Raw genomic sequence first — 16,569 nt, forward strand, 5'->3', positions numbered from 1 at the left:
GCTCGGGGAAATAAAGCCTCAAACCTCTGATTGAAAACACCCGTGGGGGTTGGGGCGGCAGCAGGAGAGACTCCCAGCCTCACAGGAGAGGTCGTTGGAGAGACCCATGGGGCCTAGAGCACACACAAACCTACCCACTCGGGAATCAGCACCAGAGGGGCCCAATTTGATTGTGGGTAGTGGAGGGAGTGACTGAAATCTGGCAGAGAGTGGAGCAAGCGCCATTGCTCCCTCTCAGCCCCTCCCCCACATACAGCGTCACAGCGCAGAGACCAGCGTTACCCTGCCCCAGGGAACACCTAAGGCTCCCCCCCTTTAAGTAACAGATGCGCCAAGACAAAAAAAAAATGGCCCAAATGACAGAACACTTCAAAGCTCCAGAAATAATTCAACTAAGCAGAGAACAGACAGCCAACCTATCAGATGCACAGTTCAAAACACTGGTAATCAAGACACTCACAGAATTGGTTGAATTTGTTCACAAACTAGATGAAAAAATGAAGGCTATGCTAAGAGAGACAAAGGAAAATGTACAGGGAACCAATAGTGATGCGAAGGAAACTGGGACTCAAATCAACAGTGTGGACCAGAAGGAAGAAAGAAACATCCAACCAGAAAAGAATGAAGAAACAAGAATTTGGAAAAATGAGCAGAGGCGTAGGAACCTCCAGGACATCTTGAAACGTTCCAACATCCGAATTATAGGGGTGCCAGAAGGAGAAGAGGAAGAACAAAAACTTGAAAACGTATCTGAACAAATAATGAAGGGGAACTTCCCTACTCTGGCAAAGGAAATAGACTTCCAGGAAGTCCAGGAAGCTCAGAGAGTCCCAAAGAAGTTGGACCCAAGGAGGAACACACCAAGGAACATCATAATTACATTACCCAGGATTAAACAGAAGGAGAGAATCTTAGAAGCAGCAAGAGAAAAGGACATAGTTACCCACAAAGGAGTTCCCATAAGACTGTCAGCTGATTTCTCAAAAGAGACCTTACAGGCAAGAAGGGGCTGGAAAGAAGTATTCCAAGTCATGAAAGGAAAGGACCTACATCCAAGATTACTGTATCCAGCAAAGCTATCATTTAGAATGGAAGGACAGATAAAGTGCTTCTCAGATAAGGTCAAGTTAAAGGAGTTCATCAATACCAAGCCATTATTATATGAAATGTTAAAGGGACTTATCTAAGAAAAAGAAGATAAAAAATATGAACAGTAAAAATGACAGCAAACTCACAGTTATTAACAACCACACCTAAAACAAAAAACAAAAGCAAACTAAGCAAACAACTAGAATAGGAACAGAACCACAGAAATGGAGATCACATGGAGGGTTATCAACAAGGGAGTGGGAGGGGGAGAGAGGGGGAAAAGGTACAGAGAATAAATAGTATAAATGATAGGTAGAAAATAGACAGGGGGAGGGTAAGAATCGTGCAGGAAATGTAGAAGCCAAAGAACTTATAAGTATGACCCATGGACATGAACTATAGGGGGGGAATGTGGGAGGGAGGGGATGGGCAGGATAGAGTTGAGTAAAGGGGGGGGGGAATGGGACAACTGTAATAGCATAATCAATAAATATATTTTAAAAAATAATAAAAAATAAATGTAAGACCTGAATCTATAAAACTCCTAGAAGAAAACATAGGCACTAAACTCTTTGACATAGGCCTTAGCAATATATTTTCGGGTATGTCTCCTCAGGCAAGAGCAATAAAAGCAAAAATAAGCAAGTAGGCTACATCAAACTAAAAAGCTTTTGCACAGCAAAGGAAACCATAAACAAAATGAAAAGAAAACCTACCAAATTGAAGATATTTACAAATGATGTATCTGATAAGGGGTTAATATCCAAAATACATAAAGAAATCATAAAACTCAACATCAAAACAATAAATAATCCAATTTAAAAATGGGCAGAAGGCCTGAATAGACATTTCTCCAAGGAGGACACAGGAAGGTCAGTAGACATATGAAAACATGCTCAACGTCACTAACATCAGGGAAGTGCAAATCAGAACCGCACCGAGATATCACCTCACACCTCCTGTCAGGACGGCCATCATCAAAAGGCAACAAGTAACAAGTGTGGGTGAGGATGTGGAAAAAAGGAAAGCCCATACATTGTTGGTGGGATTATAAATTGGTGTAGCCACTATGGAAAATAGAATGAAGATTCCTCAAAAAATTAAAAATAGAACTATCATTAGAAACCAGCAATTCTACTTTTGGGCATTTACCTGAAGAAATCAAAAACACTAATTTGAAATGATATATGTACCCTTATGTTCTTTGCAGCATTATTTACAATGGCCATGATATGGAAGTAACCCAGGTATCTATTGACTGATGAATGGATAAAGAAGATGTGACTATATATATAATATATATGTGGCTATATAACATATATAATGAAATATTATTATTCACACATAAAAATAATAAAAATCTTGCCATTTGTGAAAACATGAATGGGCCTAGACAGTATTATGCTAAGTGAAATAAGTGAGACAGAGAAAGACAAATACCACACTATTTCACTTACATGTGGAATCTGAAGGTCAAAAGAAATGAGCAAGCAAAACAAATAGAAACAGATTCACAGATACAGAGAACAAACTGGTAAATGCCAGAGGGAAGAGGGGTGGGGTGATGGACAAAAAGGTGAATTTGACCTTAATCGGGGATTAAGGAGTACAAATCTCCAGTTATAAATAAGTAAGTCACAGCATGTAAGATGTAGCATGGGGCATCTAGTCGACAATATTCTGATAACCTCGAATGGCAACTGAAGGGCGCTAGAAGTGCTGTGGTGATCACTTCACATGTTATAAAGATGTTGAATCACTGTGCTGTGCACCTGAAACTAATACAATGTTGTATGTTAACTATAATTTTAAAAAAGGACAAAAGCAAAATACCAGTACTATAAAGCTATACTCATTAGCTGAAAAAAAAAAACAGAGAAACTATCGGAAGATTGATCGGGACTGTTCAGCAAATGAGCACAAAAACTACATCAAAACTGATGTACCAGTCAATGGCTCAGTGTCTAACTTGAATAACAAGTGCTACTTAGGAAAAAGAGATACATATGATTGATTTTACTTCTATTTTATAAAAGAGTAAGATAAAAATATTTTAGGCTTAAAGTTGTAAAGCTTCATAACTTGAAAATTTATCAACAGTACCCCTAATGAAACACTACTAGTTTTTCCACCTTACTTCCTCAATCACATTTATTAAATGAAATGCAATGAAACCCCATCTCTAATGGTTTATACAGCTTCCCTGTATCCAGCTCATTTTTTCTTTACATTAGGTTTTCTTCTTCCAACAAGCAGCTGGACTGAGATACAGTCAAACCACAGTTCTTGAACGTCTTGGTTCTCGAACAATTCAGTTCCCCACCAAGCTGTTCGTGGAAAAAAATGTCTCTGTTGTCTAACAAAACTTCGGGTCTCAGTTCTCTACCCAACAACCCTTTCACACTGATACCTGTATGATCACTCCTGTGGGCCTCAGGCAACAAACAAAGATTTGGTTTTCAATTGCTCCTCTAACTGTTTTTTTACAGAACAAATTAAGTTCCAGAACCAAGGTTCCAAATAACTTTGGGCAAGTAAATATTGATAGCCAGCAAGACGAGAATTCTAAAAACTCTCATTGTTCATGTTTTTTATGAGAAAACTGGTTAGATGATGATTCTTTGTACTTGTTCAGTTGATAATTCAGAGCCAGCCCTGGTATGCCTACCATATAAAACAGTAACAAAGTGGTGGATGTCAGAGGGGAGGGGGGACTGGATAAAAGGTGAAGAGATCAGCCAAAGAACGTATCACACAGCCCAATGACACAGGCCACAGTGTGGTGAAGGTGGCAGGGAGCTGGATGAAGGTGGGGAAAGGGAGAAAAATAGGGAACATTTGTAATAATGTCAATAATATAAACAAACAAACAAATAAAAATAGTACCTGAAAATGCTTTGTATAAGTTAACCAATCTTTGTTTAATATATACATTACAAATAGATAAATTTGATCTTCCCAACCTTCTTTTTATATATCAAAAAGTATATATCCTGGAAAAAAGAAATTAAAATACGTATTTAAAAATATCACTTACCTCATCACTTTCAGGCTGTGAAAATACAATTGGCTGGCCTGTATCCGAAGCTTCCCTTATACTAAGATGTAGGGGAATGTCTCCTAAAAGAGCCCATCAGATGTCCATTAGCACGACAAAAGTTTGCATTGGCATTTGGAATTACACTACTTGAACTTCAGAAAGAAACAAAATCTAAACTAAATTTATTCAAATCAATTTGAGTTATGGCTATCCTAAAATTGCTAAATCTCTGAAAAAAAGGAATTTTAAATGAAAATTAGGAGCAAAATATTCCATTTGAGTGTTGTGTGGTGATATATATATAAACAATGCGGCAGCCTCTCACGAGATAAGGCCTCTGATTTAGTCTTTGCTGGAGATCCCCGCAAGAAATGGCTTAAGACATCTGTGAATTATTTTTAACTGTAATACCTGATATAGACACATCATACCACATGATAAGAGGAAACTGAAGAGGAAAAGATGGAGAGGCAAAGTAGGAAGAAAAAAAAAAAGTACAATATAATCTTCCTCATGCTGGCAGGAGAGTAAGCCAAGAGAACTGTTGAAAAGTAGGCCTGAACTGTTATCTCAACTTTCTGCTTCTTTATCAGACAGGATAACTTTTATTATACATTAATCTTGTAGCATTATAACCTGTGCGTCTGATGAGATCTTGGGATGGATATAATAAGAATCTCCAATATGCAGACTTGAGGATTGAGAGGACGCATGCCTTTCCTGATGATATACTACTGTCAGGTAGTATAATTTAGGAGAAATGCTCTGATTCACCATCCAATTGACTCTTCCCACCACATCATCACAAATAAAGCCTTTCGAAAGGCTGAGATTTAAAACACTGTAAGTGGAGTCTTAAGTAGAAGAGTTGACTGGTGGTCCTCAGCATTCTTAGAGCCACTCCAACTCCAAGAAAAGGTTATTGAAACGTGTGTGTGTGTGTGTGTGTGTGTGTGATACAAACAAGTCATTCAGCACCACGCCAGGCAATGTAAATAATGCCCAAGTATATGTTACAGAATTGTAAACCTATAATTTATATTATGAAGTACATGAAGGAATAGATATTTTATGTTCAGCAAATTTTGAAATCTTAACCAACTCTTTAAGTCTTCCCAAAACGTTCAATAGTCAAATGACAAAATACATGAATATTTCAGTAACCTTTTACAGATTACCTTTTCAGTGAATCTGATGTCTGTTCTACAGAAAAACTTAAGACTGTAGGAGCTGTCACACGGGGCAGGCAGGGGAATATGCTACAGAAAAGACTTAGAAAGTCATGAAGTTTTTTTTCTTGATTTAGGAACTGCCCTTATAGTAATGGGAAAGGGTAAAACCTTCTCTTTTATACAGCTACCTACTGACATCATTTTTGCCCTCCAGAGAGTCACAACCCTACCATCAGCACAGAAGCACAGACGAAAAAAAGGAAAACCTTGTTAGAAAACAGATGGCACAGCGAGAGCGGTGAAGGGCTAGCAGTGTACACAGAGGAGGGTAAGAAGGAGTGAAGGTGTGGAGAGTGTGCGAGCTGCAGCCTGGCCTTGAAAAGTGTCTGTGATGGGCGAGGTCTGAAGGCAAGGAGGGCCTGTTTCAGACACGAGGTAAAGGGGTCTCTGTGAGATCCCAGGGACCTTAACTTCCATGCCTAAACTGTCCCTGTAGATAAATATGGGTAAAGTTCTGAAGAGCCATTTTACTAAATTTAAAACACAGCCCAATGGATGAAATAAATTGAGGCAGCCAGTCAGTACAAGACCAATAAGGGTGCCCGGGGGCTTCTACCAGTCAGGAGGCCATCGCTGTGAGAGCGCTTTCCGATATTTCAGTTCCTAACTTCCAATTTCAACCCCTTCAATATCAGAGCCCCTGCTCCAGTTCCGTGCATGGGAGTTACCTCTGGGCCCCCAGGAGTACATTAAAAGGAGATGTGCCCTGAATTATTTTTCCCTTAACACTGTTAGATACAGCAGTCTGTATAGCACTATTCAGTTTTGTGATTAGTAATCAGTGTTGCTGGTACTTTTTTAAGATAACTATACATCTGTGAACTGTTAGTTAAAAAGTAACTTCCATATGTGAAATTGTTTCTCTAGGAGATACGTTTTAAAATTCTAAATCACTGACTCACAAAATCACACACACATTTATAAATTAGGGAATTATAATAGTCAATGTAATTCAATAATGCCATTATAATTACACACTTACTTTATTGTATAAGTGAATGTCAATCTGTCATGTTATTATGCAGATTTAAGAAACTGAACTTTCTAGGTTAGTTAAATGAAAAACAGTTGCAGAATATAATTAGCAACTATAATTATAGCAATGTATCAAAATATGATTAGTTTCACTTGGTATTATGGTTTTTGCTACAGTACAAAGGCATAATGACAATTTAACACCAACCTTTAGAAATGTAATTATAATAGAAAATGTTTTGAAATTCCTTGGTCTCTAAGGGATCTTAATTGTAAACTACCTAAAACTAATAATTCACTCTAAGGTTCCCTTACCCAGCATCTAACATCAGCCTTCCCCAGCACAAAAACTCATTCAATAAGTAGAGTATCAAAGCACGTTTCCTAAAAAGTTCATTAAGTTGCTTGTGAATTTTTTTTAAAAATCAGGTTGTATCCAAAATCTGTGTTTTGCTCACTTAGCACATGATTTCATTTCTCCTCATAACACTAATTAACCCTTCAGTTCAATAACATGAACAGTACCTACAATGTAAATTTCAGGTGCCATATTCAATAGATATGGCAAAGACATATAAAAAGATTTAAATAACAGAAAATATTGTCTTTCTAGAGCAGAAGAACTGATACATTCAGAACTGATCAGGAAGGCATTTTTTCACACGCACCAAGAAGTGACACCTCCAAAGGTGGCCACAACATAATGAACAGGGACTTTCGTCTATACCGTTTATACTGAGAGATGTGCTCCCAACTTTGCAAACTGATGACTGTTATTTGGGCTTCAGACCTCAAAATTCTGTTCTCAAATTCAAGTTATAAGCAGTTTTTATCAATAGCAAAAGGTATCAAAATTGGCAGAACAAACCTCCTTTTAAAAAGTCTTCCACTAATGAAATATAAAAGGCCAGAGAAAGTTTAGCACATAGAACTGCACTATACTTAATTTAAAACACAACGTGGAAAGAAATCCATCATTTTCTGAGACACCCTTCATCACCATGCCCGATTCCTATTTTCCCTTCTACCATTTCCTTTGCGAAAGAATATGCCGTGGTCTTACCCAGAACATCAAGATCAAGGGCCTGCGCTAGTTTCCTTGCGCCATCAGCACCAAAAATATGAGTTCTGTGTTTACATTTTGGACACTGGAAAACACTCATATTTTGAACAAGGCCCAGAACCTAGAATAATAAAAACACAATGAAATCAAAACAAAATTAAACCAACTCTCAAACCATTTTTTCAATACCTGTACTGTGTGGGGGGCTGGTTCTAGTGACATGGTGATGAAGAAGTTACGGTCTCTGCTCTCAAGGAACTCGCAAGCCAGTGGGAGAGCAAGACACACGTAATTACTTGTTATAGTGTGATAAGTGTTAAAGAGATGTGTCTTATAAGTGACAAGGATCAAAAAATTGTGACTGGGGCCCTGGCCGGGTAGCTCAGTTGGTTAAAGCATCGTCCTGATATGCCAAGGTTGCGGGTTTGATCCCAAGTCAGGGCACATACAAGAATCAACTAATGAATACATAAAAGGAACAATGAATTGATGTTTCTCTCTCGCTCTCTCTTTCACGTTCTCCCTCTCCTTTCCTCTCTCTCTCTCTCAAATCAATAAATAAAAATTTTTAAAAATTATGTCTAGGGAGAATCAGAGGAATCTCTGAGTTGCCACAGAGCACTGTTTGTTCAGGTCAAGGGTGAGAAGAGGGGTTGAGGCCCATAGCAGAAATTCTAGGCAGAAGGAAGAGCACCAGACAGAGGAATATAATTCGTGTGGCCTATCTGGGCTGCAACCTAGTAGGGGGCTAAGGCAGAAGCTGCTTTGGTAAGAAAGGTCAGGTCAGATGGAAAGATGTTAAATGCCTTCCAGGCATATGACACTTTCTTCTTGAGACAACAGAAAACCACAAAAGTTTTTTAAAGTTGAGATGGTATTGAAGAGGTACTGTTACACAATCAGATCTATGTTCCAGAAATTTAATTGTGATGGCAACACGGAAAAAATAAGCAGAAGAAACACAGGAAAGTAAGCAGTTAAGAGGTTAATTGTGGACAAAGCCTTATGGTAAATAACAGCTAACACACTGAGTGCTTATTTTATGCTGGGCACTGGGTAAGTGCTTTAAATGCACTATTTTATTTACTCTTCACAAGAACCTTATGAGCTGGGTATTTTATCATCCCCATCTCTAGGTGAGAAAATTGACACAGCTAGCAAGAGTGAAATTTAGTGCTTATCAGAAAGTTATCATTTGAAACAAAAATTTAAAGCCTTATAGAAAGTGTCCATCTCTTTCTGAGTTTCCCCAGCTTCTGGCACAAAGTAGATAACTTCATAAACATTTGTTGATAAACAGACAGGCCCTGCAAATATAATCCTTACTCATGTTCCTTTTAATCCCACTTCTTATGGACGGGAAGCAGTGGTTCTCTTCCAGAATAAAAATGGGGCACATAACTGTCAGAGGCTTACAGATAACAAGGTCCGTATCATCCTGCCAATTCCACCTATAAAAGTATCATTATAGGAGATACCTCTATTAAACATTTGCACTTTAAATGAAGAATAGCACCTATAGTCCACAATGAATCATATAGACAAGAAAGTGATCAAATTTGTGATTCTTTCTAAAATGAGAAACAGAAAAGACTGAAAGACTAAAGTCTCCCACAACACAGGTAAATGAAGACAAATAGTGAGGGACATAAATATGTAGGTAAGCATTTTCCAAGCCTCTAGTATATGTATGGCCTTTTGCTGATGCAGTATCCCAAAAATAAATCACAGTACGTTTGGCAATTCATATCATCTCCAGAAGCTTTAAAAAAAAGTTCACCTTAATATCACACAACTCACTTGTTTATTCATTCACTATGTCTCCATATTACACTCATTGCTTGGGCAGTTTTATTGCCATTTATGCTGAATGGCATATATCCCCTGACTGTAGGGCTTTCAACTTAAACATAAAAATATCACTCAAGAAATGTGAATGGGAAAAAAAACACTTAAATAATGTGAAAATCTAGGTGAGGGTTATTCCAATCCGGAGAGAATGGGAAAAGCATCCTCACTCTGGATTCTCTTAAGACTTCCCAAGGCACAGAGGCTTGGAGCAACAGTTTATCTGCAGTGGGTTAAGTTCTTAGCATCAAATTGTTCTCTAAGGACTACATAAATGTCAAAGACACGTTCTCTATAGAGGCTACAAAAATGTCACAAACATAAAACTATAACCAAACTCAGCTCCTATCACACACCAGTAACTGGGCCAAACAGAAGCAGCAGCAGACAGTGGTGGGTCAGGCAGACTTTGTCTTTGACCGCTTGGAGCCTGCACACTAACTGAAGAAAAGGGTTGAACAAGTAACAGTGCAAAAATCTACTTTAAAAACTAGAACAGCTTGTCTGGAAGCAAAGCAACAGAGTATTATTATGAGAGTGTAGCAAAGAGAAGACTCTGCCCTGGGAGTCACAGAGGACTTCCTTGAGGAAATACATGACTTCAGAGTTAAAGAATAGGCAGGTAAAAACAAGAAGAAAGGTAGGAAAACACTCAAGATAGAAGCAGGTAGTACATGTCTCCTTCAAGGAACTGAAAGGTCAAAGGGTGGGGTTCAGTGTGAGTGGCAGATGAGGCCAAGTTCAGGGTCTGGGTCACGTGAGTGCCAAGTGAAACCCTTAAGGAGTGTTAAGCAAGAGAGAACAGTAGTTGTCGCAGACTCATTTCTCAGAACAGCAGGGTTTTAAAAACATGGAATGGAAAACCTAAAAGGACCTGTCCTTGCATGTTTGTTTTCTTAGACAAACATAAGTCCAGGGCTATATTCTCTGAAATCAGTCCTTTCAGAGGTGACAGTTTTTGGTGCTATCTAAAATATTCCAGTTCTCCTCCTGGGTACAACAAGGTCAGGATTTCTCTCCTTTGCAATTAGGCGAGGACATGCAACTTGTGTGGACAACGAAAGGCGAGCAGAAGTGACAGGTGCCACGTCTAGGCAGAGGCTGTCCGTGCCAGTTCCCCATATTCTTTCCCTCTGTCCCTGTGACCGTAGCTTCCCACAGTGGCTGTTCCATCAGTCCAGGTGCCAGAGAAAGAACAGTGCCGAGGAGGGTGGAAGCGAAACCAGAGAGACATATAACAAGAGAGAAATAAACTGGCATTTTCATCCACTGGAATTTGAGGATTGTTAGTACACACAACCTAGCCCATTTTGGCTGATAAAGGGGGACAGGAAGAAAATATTAAAATTTCAATTTCTGTAATGATTTCCTTTTTAATTCCAATTTTGGGTATGTTTTATAGTGAAAATAACATAGGTGCACTAACATGTGTATACTATATATAGATACTATATATAATTTATTAATAATAAATAAATATATGCTCAAGTATCATTTACTGATAAGGATGTATAGTCAAAAAAATCTGGAGATAATCCTCTGTATGTATGAAATTCAGAGGTTTTGACAACTAAACTTGGCTCTATTACTGACAATACATACCTTCTAGTTTAAGGATAAATGCCCTAATACTGCTTCCTAGGTTATCTTGGATAAACCAACTCCACTGCACTCTAGAATTCCCTCATCTTAAGAACTTCCCTCCCACACACCAATTTGCTTTTAAAAGGCTGTAAAGGAACGCAGCAGAGTACGGACTCACACACGAAGTCACCAATTTACCATAAAGATGGCATCGCACTGCATGCTAACTGGGTATCCACGTGGAAAATAAAGAATCTTAAGTCCCTATCCCACACTATCACAAAAATTAATTCCAGATGGATTATAGAGTTAAATGTGAAAGGTAAAACAATAATGCTTTTAGAAGAAAACAGGAGAATATGTTATACACTTGGAAGCAGGAAAATACTTTTTCAGCAGGACATACCTAACCACTGAACATAAATGAAATTTTTTTTGTCAAATTAGACATTAAAATTGATAACTTAATCAGAAGACATAGAGAATGAAAAGACAAGATATAGAAAAGGAGATGGTATCTATAATACACACATATGACAAGGGACTTTTATCCAAAATATATAAAGAAGTCCTACAAGTCAATAAGAAAAATTCAGGTATGTAACAGGGAAATGGGGAAGAGACTTAACAGGCACTCCATAAAAGAGGACATTCATTTAGCCAGTGTTTTCAAATTTCTTGGCATATAGTTCTTTTAGTAATTTCTTACACTCCTTTGTATTCCTGTGGTATCAGTTGTAATCTCTTCTCTTTCATTGACTGTGTTTATTTGGGTCCTCTCTTTTTTTTTCTTGGTGAGTCTGCTTAAAGGCTTGTTGATTTGGTTTATCTTTTCAAAGAACAAGCTCCTGGATTTATTGATCCTTATAATTATTTCTTTAGTCTCTATGTCATTTAATTCTGCTCTGATCTTGGTTATTTCCTTCATTCTACTTGCTCTGGGCTGTCTTTGTTGATGTTCCCCCAGTTATTGCAGGTGTATGGTTAGGTTGTTTATTTAGAATGTTCCTATCTTTTTTAGGTAGGCCTGTATCACTGTGAACTTCCCTCTCAGGACTGCCTTCGCTGTGTCCCATAGGTTTTAGACTGGTGTGAGTCCATTCTCATTTATTTCCAGAAACTTTTTTATTTCTTCCTTGATTTAATTCTTAACCCATTCATTGTTTAATAGCATGCTATTCAATCTCCCTGAATTTGAGTGTTTTTGAGTTTTTTCCTTGAGGTTGGTTTCTAGTTTCAGTCCCTTGTGGTTGGAGAAAATGCTCAAAAAACAATGGTACATTTACACAATGGAATACTATGCAGCAGAAAGAAAGAAGGAGTTCCTACTCTTTGCGACAGCATGGATGGATCTGGAGAGCATTATGCTAAGTGAAATAAGCCAGTAAGTGAAAGACAAATACAATATGATCTCACCTATAAGTGGAACCTAATCAACAAAACAAACAAGCAAGCAAAATATAACCAGAGACATTGCTATTAAGAACAAACTGTCAGTAACCACCAGAGGGAAGGTTGGAGGGGATAATGGAGGGGAAAGGGGGAAGGGTTTTCAGGAACACATAAAGGACACATGGACAAAACCAAAGGGGGTTAGGATCAAGGGTGGGAAGTGGTGATGGCGGAGGGCGGGGGGGAGTGGTGAGGGGGAAAATGGAGGCAACTGTACTTGAACAACAATTTTGTAAAAAGAGGATATTCAGAGACCAACATACATAAGAAAAAGTGTTAACTTCACTTATCAGCAGAGAAATGCAAATTAGAACCACAATGAGGTACCGCATATTTATGCTTAAGACCTGAATAGAATAAATGCTATGACTAAAACAACAAAAACAACAAAACAAACAAATACCAAATGTGGGTGAGGACAGGTACAACTACACTCGTATCTTCAGTTGAGTGTAAACTGGTACAACCATTTTGGAAAACTCTTTGGCAGTTAACTACCTATCTAAACATACATAGGTTTACACTCTGGCATAGTAATTCCACTCTCAGTTATATATTAACAGAAATGTGAGCACAACATTCAACAAAGTCACGTACAAATGTGTTCAAAACAGCACTAATTACCCCCATATGGAAGACTTTCCAAATGTCTATCAACAGTAAAATACACAAATAAATTGTAGTATACTTACATGATGAAATCCTACAGGGCAATGTGAATTAAAGAACTATAGCTACAGGCTCTGGCTGGTGTGGCTCAGTGGATTGAGCGCTGGCCTGGGAACCAAAGAGTCCCCAGTTTGATCTCCAGTCAGGGCACATGCCTGGGTTTCGGGCCAGGTCCCCAGTGGGGAGCGTGTGAGAGGCAACAACACATTAATGTTTCTCTCCCTTTCTTTCTCTCTCCCTTCCCCTCTATCTACAAATAAATAAATAAAATCTTTTAAAAAAGAACTATACCTACAGTCAACAGTATGACTGAATCTCTCCAATACAATTTTAAGCAAAATAAGTCATGCAAAAGTATATACTTGTAACTCCAAAAAGGTGTAACTAATCTTTGAGGTTATACGTTATAATTTGGGTTCTACTTTTGGGGACACAGTTGGGAAGTGACACGAAGTAGGAGCTTGCGGAGTACTGTTAATATTCTATTTCTTGAATACAAACAATATGTGTGTTCACTTGGTAAAAATTCATTGAACTATACACTTCCAATTTGTGTACCTCTATGTATGTCATACTTCAATAAAATGTCTGCTTTAAAAAAGGGTAGTCATGTAAAGAATGGCCTATATAGCAATAAGAGCAAATAACCAAAATGATGGTTTATTGGGCATCTTCTAAACCTACATACAAAAACAACCATCTGCTTTAAGTAGAGAAGATCCCATAAAAACAGAGAAGTAGCAGTAAACTTAAAATAAAGGCCTTGGGAGGAACAATCCCCTTTCCTTTCAACCTGACGCTCCAAGGAAAGACCTGAAATAAAAGTTTAACTCCAGAGAAGCTCTGAAATGCAACAGCAGGGTTCTAGTCCTGAACTGGTTAGTAAGGTAGCCGCTCCTCACAAGTGAGCACCTGAAATGGAGTTAGTCTGAACTGAGATGGGCTTCGAGTGTAAAATACACACTGGGTGTCAAAGACTAAGCACAGGAAAAAGGATGTAAAATATCTCAATTATTTTATGTTTACAAATTATTCTTTAACCTTTTTAATAAAGTATATTGTGAATATGCACAAAAAAAGTATGTCTTAAGTGCATGTCTAAATGGACCTGTCAAAAAGTATATCCATTGTAAAGAAATAAAACATTGCCAGCATCCTAGAAGTCTCCTTGTATACTCTCCAAAACATGTCCCTAAAAGTATAAGCGAGCTAGCCTGATTTCTACCACCACAAATTAATTTTGTCTGGTGACCTTGGTATGAATGTGATCATACAATATATTCTTTTTTGTCTGTGTGATTCGTCTAACGAAACCATGTATATCTGTAGTTCATTTTCATTGAGACCTAAGATTCTCTGATGACTCTATCACAATTATTCGTTCTCTTGTGGGTCATTTCTGTTGTCTCCAGGTTTTGGCTATTATAAATACTGCTTCTATGAATGTATTTTTGTTTTTAATTTTTAATTATTATTTTTTATCTTTGTCATATTTTTCCATTTTAATTTTAATTATTTTTTTCTAAATTATATTTTTCCATTATCTTTCAGCTCCCATATGCCCCCCTCCTCCTTCCATGAATGTTTTTATACATGTATTTTTTGGCTGGGTATTAAGTTATACATTTTAACGTCAGTAAAAAATGCCCAAGTGTTCCAATAAAGTTCTACCAATTTACACTCCGGCCAGCAATGTATGAGAATCCCAGTTGTGCTACAGCTTCGCCAACATTTGATGCTATCATTCATCATTCATTTTAGCAAATATGGTGAGTGTGTTGTCAAATCTCATTGTGCTGGATTGTTCAATTGTCAGTCTGTTTATACCAGGAACTATGTGGCTCCTGGTTAAAGCTCACCAAAAGTAAAGTGGCGTGAGATCTGGGAAGTGGAAGTGAGGCCTCGGGCATTACGCCGTAAATGCTTCCTCTGGTGAGAGGTGGGGAAAGAAAGACGCAGAGGCGCAGGTGCACTCCCGTTTGCCTTCACTCTTCCTGACTCTGTGCTCAGCTCTCCTTTCTCTGTGGTTTTAATTTGCATTGACATAGTTATTATCGAAATGAAGCATATTTTTACGTTTTTTGTATATTGTCATTTGTATATTGTCCTCTGTAAAGTGTCTATTTAGGTCTCTTGTGTATTTTCTCTATTGATTGTGCTGTTTTAAGTTGAATTTTAATAATTCCTCGCGTTTTTAACACTCACGGATTATCTTCTGTTCAGAAGCTCACACGACAGTCAAACATGCATAAAACACACATGATTTATAAAGAGGAAAAAATTACGTATTAATAAAGTATGCAGACTATGTGGCAGACAACTTTTTCAAAATATGGGGTTAGTTAGGAGAACATTTAAAAGAGAGCTTTGATGCCCTGGCTGGTGTGGCTCAGTGGGTTGAGAGCCGGACTGTGAACTGAAAGTTTGCTGGTTCAATTCCCAGGGAGGACACATGCCTGGATTGCAGGCCAGTTCCCCAGTAGGGGTCACGTAAGAGGCAACCACACACTGATGTTTCTCTCCCTCTCTTTCTCCCTCCCTTCCCCTCTCTAAAGATAAATAAATAAAATCTTTAAAATAGAAAAATACAAAGAGAGCTTTGAGCATTAGAAAGATTAGAAAACACTGCTCTACTTCATTTAAGAGCAGTCCTCTACAATTGATTCGTTTCAAACAAGGGTAGCTAACATAGTAAGGAAGAACATTAGATTATCCATATTACAGTTTTGTTGATAAAAATTCTTCTCTTAAAGAATTCATATCCACACAACAACCCCCTTCCCTGCCCTTTAAACATTCTTATATCATGTGAATATGTTTTAAGCTGTTGGTGCTTCTAGTCAAGATATTTTGTGTATCATTTGGTAGTAGAAACATCAGAAAATATGCTTTGCCATAGCTTAACTTATATAATACATAGTTTACAGCTGTAAACTTGCTCTATCAGTTTCTAATGTCTCATCAAAGTAGAAGATACTTTTTTCTTTCTACCTCAGCTGGTTTTACTGAAAGAAAAGTAAATGCTACATGTCTGCCTAACATCAGCCACTATAAACCTTTTATATGTTATTCTTACATTATTCGAATCCATTGACTCAGAAGAGTACTTCTCTTATTAACTTTATAAAAATTGACTCTGGAAATATCAACATTGCTCCAAAATACTGGCTTCGTATCTAAATGTACTGAATTAGGCAGGCTCAAAAGTGCCTGATTTTAACTTCTTCTTGGTATTTGAAACCCAGATTCTGGTAGGTAATAAGCAAGATTTTCAGGCTACTATATGATCCAAGTTCTCAAGGTTATAATCAGGTTAAATTCTTGCTGGCTGGAACCTGTCACAGGGATTAAAAGCTATGGTTTAAGGAGAAGTGAAGAGGAAAAACTCGCTGTTAAATAGAGAATGAATAATAATAACTGAAATAGAAGTGCTTTTCAGTTCTCCATTAGACTTGAACCAGTTTTTGGTATAATCCTTGAATCATGTATACGGGTTTTATAATTTTAAAAACTGAGATGGGGTTCTTGTCTTCTCTTTCAGAAGCAGTCTGGCATGGGAAGAACAATGAACGGGGAGGCTTGTGTTCATGCTCCTCTCAGGAACCAAGTAACTAGCT

General features: G+C 37.8%; 1 protein-coding gene across 1 annotated transcript in view; it reads right to left on the reverse strand.

The window, feature by feature from the left end:
• NUBPL (NUBP iron-sulfur cluster assembly factor, mitochondrial) overlaps positions 1-16,569 on the reverse strand; it is a 237,786-nt gene that overhangs the window by 7,299 nt on the left and 213,918 nt on the right. Inside the window, exons 9-10 of the mRNA XM_024551342.3 lie at positions 7,400-7,520; positions 4,127-4,209 (exon numbers count right to left, since the gene is read on the reverse strand). Of these exons, the coding sequence (XP_024407110.2) occupies positions 4,127-4,209; positions 7,400-7,520 (204 nt within the window). The remainder of the gene's footprint in view (positions 1-4,126; positions 4,210-7,399; positions 7,521-16,569) is intronic.

The sequence above is a fragment of the Desmodus rotundus genome, chromosome 7 (genome assembly GCF_022682495.2).
Source record: "Desmodus rotundus isolate HL8 chromosome 7, HLdesRot8A.1, whole genome shotgun sequence".
Classification (NCBI taxonomy): Eukaryota; Metazoa; Chordata; class Mammalia; order Chiroptera; family Phyllostomidae; genus Desmodus; species Desmodus rotundus.